This window comes from Polypterus senegalus, chromosome 2, assembly GCF_016835505.1.
Source record: "Polypterus senegalus isolate Bchr_013 chromosome 2, ASM1683550v1, whole genome shotgun sequence".
NCBI classification, from domain to species: Eukaryota; Metazoa; Chordata; class Cladistia; order Polypteriformes; family Polypteridae; genus Polypterus; species Polypterus senegalus.
In genome coordinates this window covers 4,891,203-4,909,444 of record NC_053155.1, presented here as the reverse complement: position 1 = coordinate 4,909,444, position 18,242 = coordinate 4,891,203, and the positions used below count along the sequence as shown (strand labels likewise).

At 41.9% G+C, this 18,242-nt stretch overlaps 2 protein-coding genes across 5 annotated transcripts in view; both read left to right on the top strand.

Annotated features, from left to right (window-relative positions):
* LOC120521401 overlaps positions 1-18,242 on the top strand; it is a 302,230-nt gene that overhangs the window by 54,039 nt on the left and 229,949 nt on the right. The window lies entirely within an intron of this gene.
* Positions 15,441-18,242, top strand: part of LOC120521375 (NACHT, LRR and PYD domains-containing protein 12-like) — a 112,459-nt gene continuing 109,657 nt past the window's right edge. For both annotated transcript variants that reach the window (XM_039743033.1, XM_039743032.1), the window contains exons 1-3: positions 15,441-15,599; positions 16,416-16,487; positions 16,892-17,239. In XM_039743033.1, coding sequence (XP_039598967.1) covers positions 16,418-16,487; positions 16,892-17,239 — 418 coding nt within the window. In that variant the 5' untranslated portion in view covers positions 15,441-15,599; positions 16,416-16,417. The remainder of the gene's footprint in view (positions 15,600-16,415; positions 16,488-16,891; positions 17,240-18,242) is intronic.

Sequence of the window (18,242 nt, the reverse complement as noted above, 5' to 3'; positions counted from 1 at the left end):
GGCAAATGCAAAAAATCTGCAAGAGAGTTGTGAAACGCAGCATACAGTATAGCAGGCAGTGCATGCCCAAATGTATACGTGGGACAAACATCAAAAACACTCGCAACACGAATACAAGGACATCACAATGCTGTCAGAAGGAAGGACCCACGGTCTCTAATACCAGCACATACCAATTCAACCTTACACACGTTTAACTGGGACACAGCACAAGTCCGATTCAGCGTAAATACTAAGAGTAATAGAGAGCTGGCTAAATCATGGCTCTCAAATAAAAATGCCATTAATGAGAACTTGGACATGAACTCAGGAAATGCAGGCTAAAAAAGAAGAACATCCAAATAATAAATAAGACTTCATAGCCAACACCCTCTTACTAATCCACCCCTCTCACACCCGCCTAACCCCCCTCCACCCCTCATTTGCTATATATTGCCTTTGACTCCTGTATGCCTGATCATTTTCCTTTGATGATGACACCTGGTAGGTTGTCGAAAGCTTGGGAATATTGTATAGCAGGGGGTTTTCCCCAGGGGGTGCGTGATGGCATTTCATCGGGTTCTGTGTCATGATTTGCTAATATTGAGTGAGATGTGTTGCCCAGCTTTATCAGTGGGTGCAGTGGGTGTCTTGCAGTGTGCTGTCATTAGTTGGTTATTTATTAGTTGTTGCTCCTGTTTGATGATATGAATGGAATCAAGCATTACATGCCCAATTGTCACCTGTGAATGAGCCACACAATTACACATTCTCACAGGTTCCTTGCTGCAGGCCGAGTGTCCATAAAGGCAAATAACTTTTTTAAAGAAAGTGGAATTTGAACATTGCAATGATCTGTAGAGAAGCACAATGTCTAGCATTAATTTTGGTGCCAGATCGTGAAATGTCATTGATTTTTGTTGGGTGAGGGGGCGAGCAGGACCAAATTTAATGCAACACCATCTGCTTACACTTACACTCCATCTCTTCTGCTGGTGGTGGTCCTGCCCGTAATGCAGCAATTTTAATTTTATGATGCATCTGTTTTTAATTGCAGTGCAGGTGTTATCAGGGGACAAAATGCATTGACTGTGTTTCATTGCTTAGCTGCGATGGCATCCATTGCTCCCTGGGGGTCTCCAATGCCCAAAATCCCATTGATCGTTGATCGTGTGCCATTTCCTTGAGGCGCTTGATTGCTTGTGGGACACCCCAACCACCAAATTGTCAAGCGAGTGCCTAAGCTTATCAGGGGACACATTTACAAGGTTATTGAGATTTAGAAAGATAAGTTAATATTTATATTTTATGCACCAAGCTAAAAGCTTATTTTTTTGAGTTCAATTTGTTCACCTGCAGTTCTGTATGTGGTTTAATCTGTGCTTGAGGAATTTGATTTCTTCATTTTGAAATGTGATATTAGTTTTGCAGGAGATGTAAACAGAAATCAAACACTTTCAAGGTGTGTGGGGAACAGAAAATGTTGAAGTGTTTAAAATTATGAAGTGAATTAGTCCAGTGGATCGAGACTGTTATTCTAAAATGAGTTCATCAAGAACACGAGGACACAGTAGGACACTTGTTAAGGGTAAATTTTGCATAAACAAGTTTTTCTTACACAAAGAACGATAGACACGTGGAATAAGTGACCAAGTAGTGTGGTAGACAGTAAGACGTTAGGGACTTTCAAAACTCAACTTGATGTTATTTTGGAGGAATTAAGAGTACTGGACTGGTGAGCCTTGTTGGGCTGAATGGCCTGTTCTCATCCTGATTGCTCTAATGCACTAAAAACATCGTGAGCTCCACGGTCTGATTAATATCACAGATTAGCTGTCATTAAAATAGTAGAAACACAGATTTAGAAAAATTAAAAGACAGAGGAGAGAAAAACATGGTCATAAGCTACAGGGGAGTCTTTTGACAGTGCCCACCCAAACAGGTTATCTGCCCACTCAATGAACATTCAGAAAAAAGTAAGAAAGCTTTCACTTATTTGAACATTTACATGACCTTTGCTACTTGTCCAGATGCCGACCCCACCCTAGTAACCCCACTGGTCACAAGTCAGTGGCACTAATGACACTGGAGAAATAGAATAAATAAAAAGTTGAGAAAACTAAAGTACGAATCAGAGAACTGAAAAATAAGAGAAGGAAACGGCAAAAGTAAAAGAGAAAGGAGTTGTGATAAACTGGGCCAGCGAGTTCTACCTGTCAGCTCTGCTTATTGTTACAAAGGAGACTGCAGACACGATTGATACACTATGTCAGCCACTGGTATAAGAGTTTAAAGAAGATTAACCTGGAAGACCCTCATCTGTAGTAAAAGGCTGTGTTTAAACAAAGCAACACTCTGAAACATGGGAGATTTCACACTGAGCAGATTTAGAGTAAACTGTCAAATGTGCCCCTGTAACATCACTGCAGCACTCACCAATTCTAGCAGTGGTGGTCTGCTGTGATGGCAGTGAGCAGGGAGACCACAGACACACAGAGGGCCACCTCAATGGTGCAGTCTGAGCCATGATGAAGGGCTACATGTGAACTTTAATTTCCAAATTCAAATCTGACAGCAGACAGAATAAGGGGCTTAAGTGACCCCTGGTGACCCAGAAGGACCCTTAGTGTGTGTGTGTGTGTGGTGCACAACATGCTGTGTACTCATCAAAGTGACACCTCAGAAGCGTCTGCTCTCCTCCTTTCTAGTCAGGTCCATTAATAGTCACCCCCAACATTGGTTTGTGTTAAGCTCCCTGAAGTGACTATTTGGACCGTTTGTGATCCTCGTGTTTCACTGTCTGTTGTCAGTCGTCTGGTTTTGTATTTCATTTTATCAGCTTATCAGCTCTTTTCATTGCGACCATCTATAAGGTAAATTAAAATTTCAGCCCCTGCCTTGCTTATCTGATATCATTTTCAGTTTTGTCAAGTCAGCCATTTCTTGTTCCTCAGAGCTTTGAAAAGCCATTTGTGCTCTGAGGTTTATAAAAGACAAGCAGCAGCATGAAGGTAAAGCCATCAAACAGCAGGCCTGAGTTCTCAGCACTCAGATGTTTTTATTTTTCTTTTTCACTTTAATGTGGCAGCCGACCGGGAGGAGCACACCTGAGTCTTAAAGAGACAGAAAACTCAACACACAGGTCAGTTATACTAAAGGAGAAGGCCATCTGAGTGGCGAGGCCTTCACACAAGCCAATCCAGCATCTTGTGGACAGCAGTAGAGTTCATTTAGTCGAATGTCAGATGGAGTTTGTGTCACCAACAGGGAGGAGGATGACGAGCAACTGAAGAGTCACCGTGGACTTCAAGTGAACACTGAGCCATCAGAGGCAGTAAAATAAAATAAAACACAACCTCTGTGACTGGCACCCCAGGTCTGCTGAGCAATAAAACACAAAGAAGGCAAATCTGACAAGCAAGTTTGACAAGGAAATCATAAGATTGAGAAAAATAAATGGGATGTGGAAAACAAATGAGAGGAAATGAAAGAATACAATAAAAGAAATGAATGTGTTAAATATGATCTTTATGGCCACGACCCTCACCAGGAAAATTATTTAAGAAGGTGAGATAAGACAAGATGATCCTTACATTCTATATATTCAAATGCAACATTATATCTTAAAGATCTTAAAGCCACTTAACTCACATCAGCCTCACAGAAGACCACCGCCTGCTACTACTGCTTATTACTATTGCTATGCCAGCAGCACTGGGCACAAGGTAAGAAAGGCCCTGGGCAGGATGTCCATCTTACACACACACAGAGCCAATCAGGACTCTCTGGGAATGTGTGAGGAAAACCAGAGTGCCATAAGAAAAACCCACAGAAACATGGAGAGAACCTGCCAACCCATCACAGATGGACCCTGGGCAGAGATGAGACCTGAGGACTCTGGAGCTGTGAGGAGCATCGCTAACTCAGCACTGTGACACCTCAAAAAAAAAAAAAAAAAAATGTGGAAGAAATGGATAATCTTGAGGAAATGCATCCTGACTAACAGAGACTCTGATAAAAGAAGATTCTACAGAGTGACTTACTGAGAGGATTTATCATTTCAACTTGGTGATTTGGTCCAACTGAAAGTTTTGATGTGACAGATCTCTTCTGCTCCCAGCTGGCAAGGCCACTTTCAGGTCTTATTGAGGTGACATTGACCACCTCTCTGAAACTTCAAGAGCATCCTATATGTGTTCATACATCCTAGTGCCATCTGGTTAAACCACCTCTAAAGGATACCCCAGCATCACCAGACCAGTATAACGCCTTGCGTAGAACTCACACTATAACATGACGTAAGCACAAAAGCAGGAATGTGCATAAGCACAGAAAAATTCAGATGCATAAATCTGTGCGTACGCAACCTTCCACGTTCTTCCACTACATAAATCCAGGTCAGCGTGAAAAGTAACGCTCATGCACACGCCTGCTGTCCTGCCCCAACTCCTCCCAGAATTACGCCTCTTTGAATATGCAAATCAATATAAATAGACTTAAGCTCAGCCTTCTGTGAAAAGACAATGTGAAAAGCACAAGGGGAAAATAGAACAATTTCAACGAATACCAAGTGGAGGCAAAGAAAAACGTAATATTTGTTAGTTTAAACAGTGGTATAATCAACAAGAGGAAGTTGATTGAGTGACATGGAGTGTCAGAGAAACTTGAAAGCTCAAGTTCACAAAGTCGCACAGTGTCTGAAATAAAAAAGAAGTTGTCAGATATCAAAATCGCCGTGAAAAGGTGAGTCATAGCCCACCGTCTGAGTGTCGTATGAAAGCTTATTAGGGTACAGAGAAAAGAAAATAGGGACACAGTGGGAAAAAAGCATGAAATGTCAACTTTAATCTTGAGATTTCCACTTTAATCATGTAGTTTATTTTGTCACTAAAGTAGAACATCATAAACTTCATCTTCAAATCATTTAATTTACTAGTTTCTCAAATCCCATCGTAACTAAAGTATCACGTTAAATGCTTTGTTTTGTATTTGATCTTCTATGTGCTCTATGTGTGTGCTCTTCTTAAACTGGCTCTCTTCCTCCAACAGGACACAGAATCCATTACATTCGTGATATTACAGCTCTCTGAATAATTAAAATACTGAGATGTATACTGGATATCATTTTCATGATGATAGGAGTTAAAGCACGTTATTAAACATGGGAACACAATGGCGCAGTGGTTGTTCATGTCTCACGCAAGATGCTTGCTGCGCCGTGTGAGACCTTCGACGAAATAATTTCTTGCAGCAGTACTGTCTTTTTCAAACGTACTAACCCCCAATTACTGTCCTTCCTTTTCTTTCTCCAAATTCTCAATCGCCACACAATCAACCCTTTAATAGATGTTAAGCCATCTGTAAGCTTAGAACGCAGATTCCTCAAAACTTTTAAGGAACATTGAAATATCTTTATAGTACGTGTTTAATTATTCTATCCATCTACCCTTCCAGTGTCGCGTCAGCACCAGCAAGAATACAGCGCAAGGCAGGAACAATACGTGAATGGGGCGCCAGCTCCTTGCTAGTGCTGCACCACTGTGTCCTCACATATTTAATTATTAACAATATAGATTATTTAAATAATGTTAACATTTTATCTGTATAATGTAGTAAACATATTTTGCTGAATTTCATCTTCAAAATGTTATCGTCATCATATGTAAATATGCGCTTTATAAAGTGGCTAAGGTTGTGTAATATTATAACTGTAGTGCAAGTTTACAGTGAGGTGATTTTACTTATAAGTACAAACAGTTTTACAAGGAGCTCTTGATGGACTGATTGAGTGCGTTTATAATTCTTGGGATGAAAATGTTTCTGAACCGCGAGGTCTGTACAGGAAAGGCTCTGAAGCATTTGTTGTATGAGAGCAGTTCAATAGACAGCATGGCTGAGACAGCATGTGCTTGATGCTGTATACTGATAATTCTCTTTCCGATCAGCTGCTGTAGATCTGTGATTCCCCACTCACATGAGTGATATAAATACTCCGAGTGGTGCAGTGAGAGTAATATGGATAAAGATGATCCGCTGTGACAACCCCTAATGGGAGCAGCTGAAATGAGAAGAAGAAGAAGGTACAGTGAAAGTAACAACGCTAAAGCTCAATCCTCATGCTGGATCTGCATGCCTTTCCTTATGCCTCATAATTCGGTATTCCACTTTATCCCATGTGTGTTGTGACCCATCTGAACTCCTTATATTTTTCTCAGTCCTTCCTCCTGGTGTTGTTTCACATGTCTACTCGTGTTCATTGTACTGTACTCTCTATGTCAGCAGATATTTTTCTTTTAACACGTCTTCCTTCAAGTTCTCTGGCTTTTCTAACAGTTGCATTCCCTCTTATCAGACTGAAACTTGATGAGCAGACACCTCCAGATTTTGCTCCGTCATCTACATACTTTGAAACACCTGACACATTTGTTTTAGTCGTTCCTCTAAGCCTTGCTTTCCGTCAGGTCAGCTCCACTAATCTGTTTCACTTTCTAATATTACTTTCAATTTTCTCCAATCAGTCTAATGGAAGACTGTTCTAGATTATCAAACACTGATGTCTGAACTGTTTCTCCTTTTTGTCCATTTACAAGGCCAGCCAGTACTGTTTTACCAAACTTTGTTACCAGATTATACTGTTTTTAACTGGTATTGGAGGTCAGACTAGACTGCTTGTTCTGTGTGTACTGCCTTGCACCCCGGTCTCTGTCCTTTACTACTGTTATTTAGTGCTTTGTGAGATCTCCTTTCATCTGAGTACTCATTTACCCTTTGATGCTCTCCATGTGTTTTATGTGTGTCTGGTTTGTCCTAATAAACAGTTTGTTACTCTGCTGATCCTCTTGTGTTTATTCCACTGCAGTGTCAATGAAGTCAGATATTGGTGTGACACTCTCATGTACGAGCACCACAAGAGTAGCCCAGGACTTCTCAAGGCCCAGCCAGGTGAGGACAGTGCCAGGCAGTAGGCTTGTCTCCTTGTTTCTGCCTCATCCCTCTGTCTAATGCTTGTTTTATTAGCCATCTGGGTTGAAGATTTACCAAACAAGATGATAGGAGCTGTTCAGATCTTCTTCTAATGAGTAGCTCAGTCATACTGGACCCTTCAGTAACACATGGTGTTGACCTCAGGTTGCACTGCTCTCTCTCTGCTTGACCATTCACTTGAGTGTTGCCATGACTTGCTATAGCATATCAGAACATTAAAACAGGCCATTCCACATAATAAGCTAATCCTTCTTAATTAGCTAGATTGTCCAAAATAAAAGCAAGTCAAGATTTGAAGGGCCCCAAAGTGCGGACAACAATACAAATTTCCATACCGGATCGGTCGAGGCCCAGGTTAACAACGACCGCCACCAGTACTGTTAGCCAACGGGGTGCTGATGGAAATTGGGCTACTGTTGGCCGAAGAATGAGAAGAAGAGGGGTTAGGCTTATCCAGAGGAAAGAGGAGAGGAGGAAGGTAAAGAGAGTGGAACTGAGGGAAGGAACTTTGAATGTTGGCAGTATGACTGGTAAGGGGAGAGAGTTAGCCGATATGATGGAGAGAAGGAAAGATGATATGTTGTGTGTGCAAGAGACTAAATGGAAGGGGAGTAAGGCCAGGTGGATTGGAGGTGGATTCAAATTGCTCTATCATGGTGTGGATAGGAGGAGAAATGGGGTAGGGACAGAAAGTGGTGATTGGAGCAGATTTCAATGGACATGTTGGTGAAGGGAACAGAGGAGACAAGGAAGTGATAGGCAAAGGTATGGTGTCAAAGAGAGGAATGAAGAAGGTCAGATGATAGTGGATTTTGCCAAAAGGAAGGACATGGATGTGGAGAATACATATTTTAAGAAGAGGGAGGAACATAGGGTGACATACAAGACTGGAGGAAGATGCACTCTGGTAGATTAGATCCTATGCAGAGAAGTCAATGTGAAAGAGATTTGAAACTGCAAAGTAGTGGCAGGAGAAAGTGTAGTTAAGCAGCAAAGGATGGTGGTCTGTAGGATGAAGTTGGAGATCAAGAAGAGGAAGAGAGTGAGGGCAGAGCCAAGGATCAAATGGTGGAAGTTGAAAAAGGAAGACTGCAAGGTTGAGTTTAGGGACAAGGTGAGACAGGCAGTGAGTGGCAGTGAAGAGTTACCAGACAGCTGGGAAACTACAGCAGATGTAATAAGGGTGACAAGGTGAATCTTGAAAAGTGAGAGGATGCCTGAGGAGTGGAGAAGTGTACTGGTACCAATATTTAAGAATAAGGAGGATGTGCAGGACTATAGTAACTACAGGGGGATAACATTTGATGAGCCACAGCATGAAGTTATGGGAAAGAGTAGTGGAAGCTCGGTTAAGAAATGAGGTGATGATTAGTGAGCAGTAGTATGGCTATGTTATATGGGTTGGAGACGGTGGCACTGACCAGAAAGCAGGAGACAGAGCTGGAGGTGGCAGAGTTAAAGATTTTAAGATTTGCACTGGGTGTGACGAGGATGGACAGGATTAGAAATGAGGACATTAGAGGGTCAGCTCAAGTTGGACGGTTGGGAGACAAAGTCAGAGAGGTGAGATTGTGTTGGTTTGGACATGTGAAGAGGAAAGATGCTGGGTATATTGGGAGAAGGATGTTAAAGATAGAGCTGTCAGGGAAGAGAAAAAGAGGAAGGCCTAAGAGAAGGTTAATGGATGTGGTGAGAGAGGACATGAAGGTGGTGGGTGTGACAGAGCAAGATGATGAGGATAGGAAGATATGGAAAAAGATGATCTGCTGTGGCAGCCCTAATGGGAGCAGCCAAAAGAAGAAGCCATGTCACCTCTTAATGGTTCATCTTCTCCACATAGTCGTGATTCTGTCTGGTTGCTCTCCTGTGGACTTTCTTGAATGCTGCTGTGTCTTTTCTCTAATATGGAGACAAAAACTGCAGAAAGCACTGCAGGTGAGGTCTCACCAGTACATTATAAAGTTTAAGCATAATCTCGGTTGACTTGCACTCCACACATCACGTGGTCTCTTAATTACTTTTGTCCACTGTCCTGATGTAGATAGTGATGAGCCCACTATGACTCCCAGTCCTTTCTCATTTGGTGTATTTTTAAGGTTCAGCCCTCCCATTGTGTATTCATATCCCAGTCTCACCAGTTGTCTTAAAGCTGGTGCTGGATAACTGAGGCCGGTTGTCATTTGTGTCCTCATCTGGGATTCCAGGCCAAGCAGAAGTCACTTTTAGCTTTAGAACAATTGAAGTACTTGTGGTTGAGGGTCCAGTACCTCGATGAACTCTTACTGAGCATCCAAGTCATTTTGTTTTTTATGATCACAGGTCCACTGCAGTTTTCTTCCAGGACTGATCAGGGAGTTTTGTGGATGTTAACGGCTCTCTCCTCTGTGCCTTTTCAGTTTGCCACATGACTGACATGATGTGACTTTCTTTTGGATTATAGTGTATTTAATGTTGTACAGATGTCAAGTTTTAATTTCAGACCTTGATATAATTTGCTGGTTTACTTTTCAGTGATTTTATCTTCTATTTGGCACCCTGGCAAATTTAGATGGTGACATCTGATGAAAGCTTTAAACAGACTTCTTAATAAAGTTAATGAATGGGGAACCAAAGCTGACATCCTCGTTGTTCAGTGGTGACCACATCCTCTGCTGTCTGTCTGTGTGTTTACATTTCCCATCATTCCTGCAGCTATTGCTGAGCAGACAGGGGTGTCAGTCCACAGTGGTTGTGTTTTATGTTATTTTAATGACACGTGTAGTCCACCCTGACTCTTCATTTGCTCATCTTCCTCTGTCTAATCTTCCACTAAATGAATGTTCTTGCTGATCACCATGTCCTCAATTGACTGTGTAAAGTGCTCACAGCTCCATCACTGATTTTCTCATCCAGTGTAACTGACTTGTGTGTTGAGTTTTTACATTTCCTTTAATTTACAGCGTCTTCTGTCTCTTTAAGACTCAGTTGTGTTCCTCCTGGTCGGCTGCCACATTAGAATGAAAGACAAAGTAAAATTATCTGAGCGCTGAAATCTCAAGGCCTGAACTTTAAGAGCTTTGCTTTTTCTGCTGCTGCTCATCTTTTGGCTTTCCAGAGCTGAATAAACTCTGACTTGACAAGAGTGAAAATAATATCACATAAGCAATGAAGAAAATGAAGTTTGTCATTTTAAATTTAACTTTAAGAAGATCTTAATGAAAAACACAGAAAAAATGAAGAACGTGATGCGTCACTGAAATACAAAACCAGACAACCTGTTAATGGAGAGGGCAACAGCGGGCAGCCAGACAAATAATCGCCATATAGTCACCTCGGGGGCTTAACAGAAACCAGCCTTGGGGAGGAGGTGCTGTGCAGACAAAACATCAGCAGGACGCTGTCTACAAGGGAGGACAGTGGACACTTCTGAGGTGTCACTTTGATGAGCACAAAGCATGCAGCCCACCACATACACACTAAGGGTCCATCTGGAGTCAGTGAAACTGCAGCACTGAGGTGGTCATCTGTGTGTCTATGGTGTCCATTGTCTCAGTTATCTACAGCTGACCATCACTGCTAGAGCTGACAAGGGCCACAGTGATGTTAGAAGTTAATCAAATGCATTTGACAGCTTAAATCTGCTAAGTGTGACAATGACACTCTGATATCCTCCATGCCACTTTCTTTAAATATCACCCTTTGCTACAGAGGAGGGTCTCAAGAATTATTTTATTGACACTTTCCTCCCAGTGGTTATCATGTTGATTATATCTGTGTGACAATCTGATGATATGCAGAGCTGACGGGTAGAACTTGCTGGTCCAGTTTTAGGAATTCCGTTCTCTTTCACTTTTGTCGTCTCCTGCTCTTATTTCTCTGCTGTCTGATTTGTCTTTCTGGTCTTCTCGCTCTTTTCATTTTTTCTTTTCTTCCAGTGTCATTAATGCCATTGACATGTGATCAGTGGGTTAGTAGGGTGAGGGGGGCACCTGGGAATGCAGGGACAGAACAACTAAATGTTCAAATAAGTGAGAGCTTTCTTTCTCATAAGTGACTCTTCATTGGGTGGGCTGATGGCCCGTTTGAGTGGGCACGGTCAATAGTAGCCATGGCTCTTTTCTTCTCTCCTTTCTGATTTTTCCTTCTCTGATACTTTTTTCTATAAGTTTAATGACATCTAACCAGCCCCAGGAGCACACCACATTTGTGCCTCTGCTGATCAGCCCTTCCTCATTTTGGACTCCACCCTTTAACATGGCGGCCAGTGATGTCAGATGTCATCCGTCTTCTCTGTCACTCCATTTCTGTACCATGATGAGTTAAGATGAGGACAGAAGGTTCACTCACAGCTCTGCAAATCTGCATCTTTGATTATTTAGATACATACAACTGAATTTCTGTCTGTCTGTCTGTCTATAAGAGCATCGCATGAAAACCACCTCACCAATTTCTACAAACCTTTGTAGTTATTTCTGACGCAGTCTAAATTTGAATAGAGGCTAATCAAATTTCAGGTTATAAGGGACAACCTCACTAAAAGTTGTCATTTTTGTTGGACCTTTTAACCTCAATACTTCCAGAACACAACATGATATTGATGTGAATTTTACTTCAAGTGAATTTAGAAATGATTGCATAATGTAGCAATGGCCCTTTTAGGGGTTTACATTGAACACAAGCATTACGGAGAATTTTTAAAACGTAAGCATGTTGTAAAGAGAAGGTTTTTACATTTGCCATTGAATAATTCTTTAACAGTTGAACATATCAAAAATCTGTGTTTTCTGAGTGCTCAGTTTATGATGATCAAAAAGTTCTATTTAAATTTCTGCAAGGCCAAATTGTAGCAAGCCTACTGTTGTGATGTGAGATTTTGCATTTAACTTGATAAATATTTTGTATGTCTTTATTTGTAATTTAGGCAAAGCAATGTAATTTAGTGTTTACCAACCCCCCAGCCCCGTTTACGACTAAGTCTGTTTGTAATTTTACGACAGGATTTTGGAGACATGTCTTAAACCAGTTTGGCGAGTGTTTAGCCAGGTTAGTTTAACATATGGTTTGGGGGCAGGTGTTAAGATGTTCTATTTCCCCCCATTGGTCTGAGATATGGCTGTTTGGAATTGGCTTGTCTCAGAGGCCTCTAAGTACCATGATGTCCTATTGGCTCTAGGGGTTGGACAGAGAATCTATAAATCTGCTTGTCCAACCACATTCTCTCTCTTGCTAACCTGTGATGATGTAGAAGTATCAACACAATGAAGAGCACAGCTTCAGCCATATTGACCAGGCTTAAGGCCTGTTCTGAAGAAAGCTGAGCACCAATGATGCCTTAACTAGAGACATTTTAAGTAACTACAAGTCTGTGTGCCACCTGAGTTACCAATCACCATTTTATCAGGTTGTATGGTTGCCAATATTCAAATGTACTTTGCATTTTGTTATTATTTATGAATATTATCAGTAATACATTATTTTATGTGTAACTTAACTTCTGCTTGTCTTTTTACTACATCTAATTGCCTGAGGTTATAGATATAGAAGGGAAGCTGGGGATAAGTTATATACAGTGGTAAGTCTGTGAGATTAGGCATTCTAAGGCTACATATTAATAATACAATAGGGGAAAGTAGAGCAATATAAGTATTACTCTATCAAGATAAAACACCTACATAACAGTACAAGCGGGTTGGCTTTCTGGACTGGCCATAACTTCATTATACGGTCTGGAGGTTGACAAAGAAATATCCCTTCAGGCATTATTGTGGATGACCAAGTCTGGTAGGACCCTGCCTGGTAAGGATTCCAGCTGCCTAGTGCAGGCGTCACGTAGCTATGACAACTAAGCAGGAAATGGACATTTCCGTGGGAAACTTTTCTTTTTAAGTGGAATGGAGGAATGAGAAAGAAGAAAGGCAGAGAATCAGAAGGGAATGGTCTCAGCTATCTATGCCTAAGAATACAACACGATCAGAATTCACTCAGGGACGTCCGCTGTTTGTGGGTGGCCACCCAGAAGTTGGAAACAGTGAGGCAAGGGGTTGCGGTATGTGGACCTTTGGTTCTCCGGATGCTCCCTTTGGTGAGTCGGACTCGTGTTTCTAAATTCTTCTGGATAATAAGAAGGCAGCCATGTTCACCTGAGGACCATTTTTTCTTTTATCAATGAGAACTCTACAACCAGATTCATCGCCGTTTCACACAGACTATGTTTAATCTTTCTCCTTTTGATTTGTTTTTTATTTCGTGTGTGTTTTGTACCAGGGATTAAGATTTGGCCACTGCGGGTAGGGAAGCAAGGGAAGCAGGGAAAATGGGATCACAAACGAGTGGCCAGTCACTTTTCACGTAATTGAATAAATATTGTACCGTGAATTACAATACACTTGGTTATTTATATAACTGAACTACCACCTGGATTCCTGTCAAGCATCGGCAGGAGCGGAAAGGGGGTAAGAGGGGTCAAGGAGCGAATATTTTTTAATGCTACTGAGGGTTCTCATGGAGCACAAACAAGAAGCATTTGACTCAGTTGATTGAGCAGCCCTGTGGGACATCCTGAGGGTTCACGGAACCCCCCCAAAGTTGCTGGATGTCATGGTCGGTCTGTCCACTGGTACTGTGAGTGCTCTGCAGAGTGGAGGCAGACCCTCTGTGTTTTTCCCAGTTGCTTTTGGGGTTTGTCAGTGGTGTGTTCTGCTCTTACTCTGTTCAATGCTTGTGTGGACTGGGTGTTGAGCATGGTCGTAGGGTCCAGTGGCTGTGGGACACCTGTTGGTGAAGAGAGATTCAGTGATCTTGACTTTGCTGAGGATGCTATGATCTTTGTGGAGTCAATGGAGGCTTTGATCGGGGAGCTTGAGAGACTGAGTCTGAGTGTCTGGGCTTGAGAGTGTCCTGTGTCACACACGTGCGAGTAGGAGTCTACTAAGTGGCATGAATAATGGAAATTCTATGTCCAACCAGGGGGCGGCAGCATGCACTAACTGTCTTTCTCAATCCCTTGGAGACCTTTCTTTGGGAAATCCTGCAGGGTTCCGGTGCCTCTGATGACATCACTTCCTACACTGGCCTTTAAAGCGGCCATCTTGATTCAATACCAGCAGTTCTGTTTTGGACTCAGTCTTATGAACAACTCACCATCTTTAATTACCTTTTTGCAGCCAAGGCACATTATACGGGTTGCTGCACCAAACCTTTATGATGTCTGTTTGTTGTTCTTGTGACACCTGATAAAAAGGCCTTTAATGACCTCTTGAGCATGGCCATCAGCAGTGTGTCTGTCTGTGGAGAGAGTGTCGACCTCGTCAAGAGGTTTACTTACCTTGGCAGTGACATTCATGTCTCTGGTGACTCTTCCTGTGAAGTCAGTAGACAGATTGGGAGAGCACGGGGGTCATGAGGTCGTTGGAAAGGGGAGTGTGCCATTCCCGATATCTATACAAATCAACGAAGGTCCAAGTCTTTAGAGTCCTGGTGCTTCCTGTCTTGCTATATGGTTGCGAGACATGGACGCTATCCAGTGACATGAGACTAAGTGTGGACTCCTTCATGTTTGTCTCTTCAGAGAATCCTTCGGTACCGCTGGTTTGACTTTGTGTTGCTCATGGAGTCCTGAATGAGGCACATGACCTGCATTGTGAGGGAGCGTCAATTATGGCTCTACGGCTATGTGGAGCAATACCCCAAGGGTGATCCGGCTCACAGGACCCTCATTGTTGAGGATCTGAATGGCTGGACCAGGCCAAGGGATCGCCCATGTATCACTTGGCTGCGACAGATAGATGGGCATTTCCAGAAGGGGAGGACTGGATTGAGTGTCTGCTGGGGGGTTGCCAACTGGGATTCTGAGCTGTTTTGTCATGTGATGGTTGCTGTACCAGTGCAAGCTCCCCAAACTGACCTGACCCTTTTGTTTTTCTAGATTTTCAGATTTATCATTGCTAGCTGCAGGCTGTTATGCCAAGTTGGAAATCGGCTTTATGTTATATACTCAGGTTAAACTTTTAAACTAAGTATGTCATGAAGGGCCACACTGTGTGGGAATGGGCCTTCATGCCACCGGTCTTGAGCTCAGCTCAGTGTCTTTCAGTCTTATTTGGTTTATCAAAATTATTTGTACTTGCTTTGCTTTGTATATACAGTACATTTTTATAAACATCAAAGATTCAAGTTTTACAAAAGTGAAGTACCAGATCTGATTGGACCTTCCGATAAACTTATTTAAGAAACTGAATTCTACTTTACATGAACATGATTAGGTCATCGGCAGTCCTCCTTGTCTATGACATCCCTTTCTGTCTCATGGCATGTCGTATCTGTGGGGGATTTGTGCTTGTGAGCAGATAATAGGTTTGGAGTTGACCATCAGAAGTTTCACATTTCATTTATCTTTTTATTTATGTTTTTGTCATCTTCTGTCTCTTTAAGACTCAGGTGTGTTTCTCTTGGATGGCTGCCATGTTAAAGTGAAAGAGAAAACAAAGACGGCAGAGCAGCAGAATCTCACGGTCTGAGCTGTGAAGATTTGACTTTACTACGACTGGATGTGTTTTATAAACCCACTGATGGAACACAGACAGTAACAGAAAGGGATCAATGAATCCCTGGAAACACAAGCAGTGACAAAGGAAAACTGAAGAAAAAAGTAAAAGCAGGTAAGTGAAAAAGGGACTTGATGTTACATCTGACTTGGACTGAGATTAGTGAGCTGATAATAAAAACACTCAGGAGTAAAAGATAAAGAAAATAAAAACCAGATGCCATGTTAGAGGCAACCACACACAAATGAAATACTCGCACTCTGCTTGTGTGCCTGTCAGCTTCAGAGAGGCACTGGTTACATGTGAGGGGTCAGGGGTCACTTGACCAGACCATTCATGGCAGGAGCACACAATTACACAGCTAGTGGCAGTCACAGGCCATGCCATCCTAGTTCTGTGTGTTTTAAAATGACGGCAGATGAACATGACAGGTCAGAACTGCAGGTTTGACATTTCATTGAGGCTCAGACTGTGGCCCAGAGGGGCTCATGTTAGATGAGTGTGAAGTGTCATTGCCTTCCTGTCAATATAAACGCCCATCTTACCTGCAGGTGGTGACCCATAGCAAACATGAAATGCAAATCACTGTATGGCACTTGATTTATTAACATACCAACACAACTTTAAATTCTGGGCCATAGAAATGGGCACCACAAAATCCCAATCTGATATTAAGACCAACCACATGATATCAGCAATGGTGACTGAAGGAATAAGCCATTAGAGTCAGTGACAAACAACAGAATATTCAAGTTTATTTCTAATACCCTCACTATATCCATTTTGCCAATCACTAAGATTTCTGTTTTCTCCTTACACAAATATAAATGGACATGAAGAGCAGCTCCATGACTCCATCCTGTCTGCTTTATAAGAGTGCCTGCCTTATATATGATGATGTTTTCTTACCAAGATTTCATTGTTTTTCAGCCATGAAGGTCCAGAATGGATGGAGCTGCTCTGTGTTGTTTCTGCTCTACATGACACACGTTGCCTTGACACGTATGTGTTTTTATGATTTGTGATTCTGCTTTGGCTCAGAAGTTTTGTTTCCTTTAAATAGAATTGTATCCATTTGTATCTCAGCAGACTTTTCTTGTACCTCACAAGTTTGTTCTTCTTTTGGTGGCTCAACTTCAACTCTTTACCTATCCTGATCTTCACCTACTGAACAGAGGATTTGAGTGTCAGGCAATTTAATGTTGAGAATGAAGTTCAGAACTGTCAGTAGGACAGACAAATAAAAAATGTGAACTTTTTAAAATTTGGGAAACTTGCAAGAGGACAGAAGAGCATTTAGTCTTCATGTAAACCCTAATGAGCCATGTTGATTGATTTAAATGGGCTTGTTGTCATTACTGACTCCGTCCTGACACTCACTGTGGCTGTTTGTGGTTCCTTTTCAGAGAAGTTTGATGTCATTGGACCTTCTACTGACATTTTTGCTCTTCTTGGTGAAGATGTCACCCTACCTGCCACACTCTCACCACCTCTCAATGTTCAGGGGTTTGAGGTGAGGTGGGTTAGAAATGACTTCTACTCTGTGATACTTTTATATCAGAACTTCCAAATTAGAAATGAGTATCAGATGCAGACCTATAAGGGGAGGACTGCACTTTTCCCAGAAGAACTCGTGAGTGGAAATGTGTCTTTGAGACTCCAGGATGTCCGTATTTCTGATGGTGGTCTCTACAGATGTTTGGTGGCCTCTGGACTATGGAATGACGAGGCTCACATCACTCTGAATGTTGAAGGTATTTCTAAATTTCCTTTTTCTTTTTGCTGTGTCCCACATCCCTCTAATGACTGTAATGTGTCCCAGTGATGTGACCCTTGTGTGCGGAGGCCATTTCTGTTTTTGGTAACACAGACACTTTGATGATCTTATCCACTGGAGTCCATGTTAAAGTTCTCATGTTCCACTGCTTTTCTTTTTCTCATCCTAAACCTAACTGTGCTCCTTTTTGTCTACTTACATGAATGTCACTATAAGGGTGATTATTAAAAACAGGCTGCAGCCTCATCTTCTCAGTCTCAGGTCAGTTTATAGCGCTTGACGCTGATTTATTTCACTACAGTCTGACATTGTGTTTTCAGACAATTAACCCGTCCTGTACAGTCCTATGGTGTTTTGTCTGCATGTGAAACTTCATTTTTAGTTACCACTAAGGAGCTGGATAGATTTTTTCTTTTTTTCCCTTTAAAAGGTTTTTTATTTTCATTTTCACAAAGGGCACATTGTGAGTGATGGGCATGGGGTGGGCATCTCTGCAATGGGCGTCGTGTAGCTGTTTCCTGAAGAGGCATTAGCTCTCTTTGAAATGTGTTCTTTTGAAATTGCAGCATATTAAGTAACTAAACAATATAGTAATATAACAGAAAAGGTGATATCCCTCCCATCGTGATTACAGCAGTACAAGAATCACATGAGAAACATATACTTTAGCTTACATTTACCGACGGTTAATGCGGTTACAGATGGGAAGCATATGACAGACTTTTATCCAGGTGTGGGAATCTGGATTGACACAGTCTGCCATTTTTCGTCCCCACGCTGGGAGGTTTTTCGGAACTTTGCCGACTTGTGCCTCAAAGGGTCTGGCTGCTGTCCAAGCCTTTTATGCTGTTCTTCTTCAACTTGCTGGTCCTCTCTGTCTCCAAACAAGGGCAGGAAAGGGCTGAATTCCTCATCCACAAAATACAAAAATATCATAGTGCTTACATGCCGGTTCTCAGAGGACAGAAATACTCATCTGT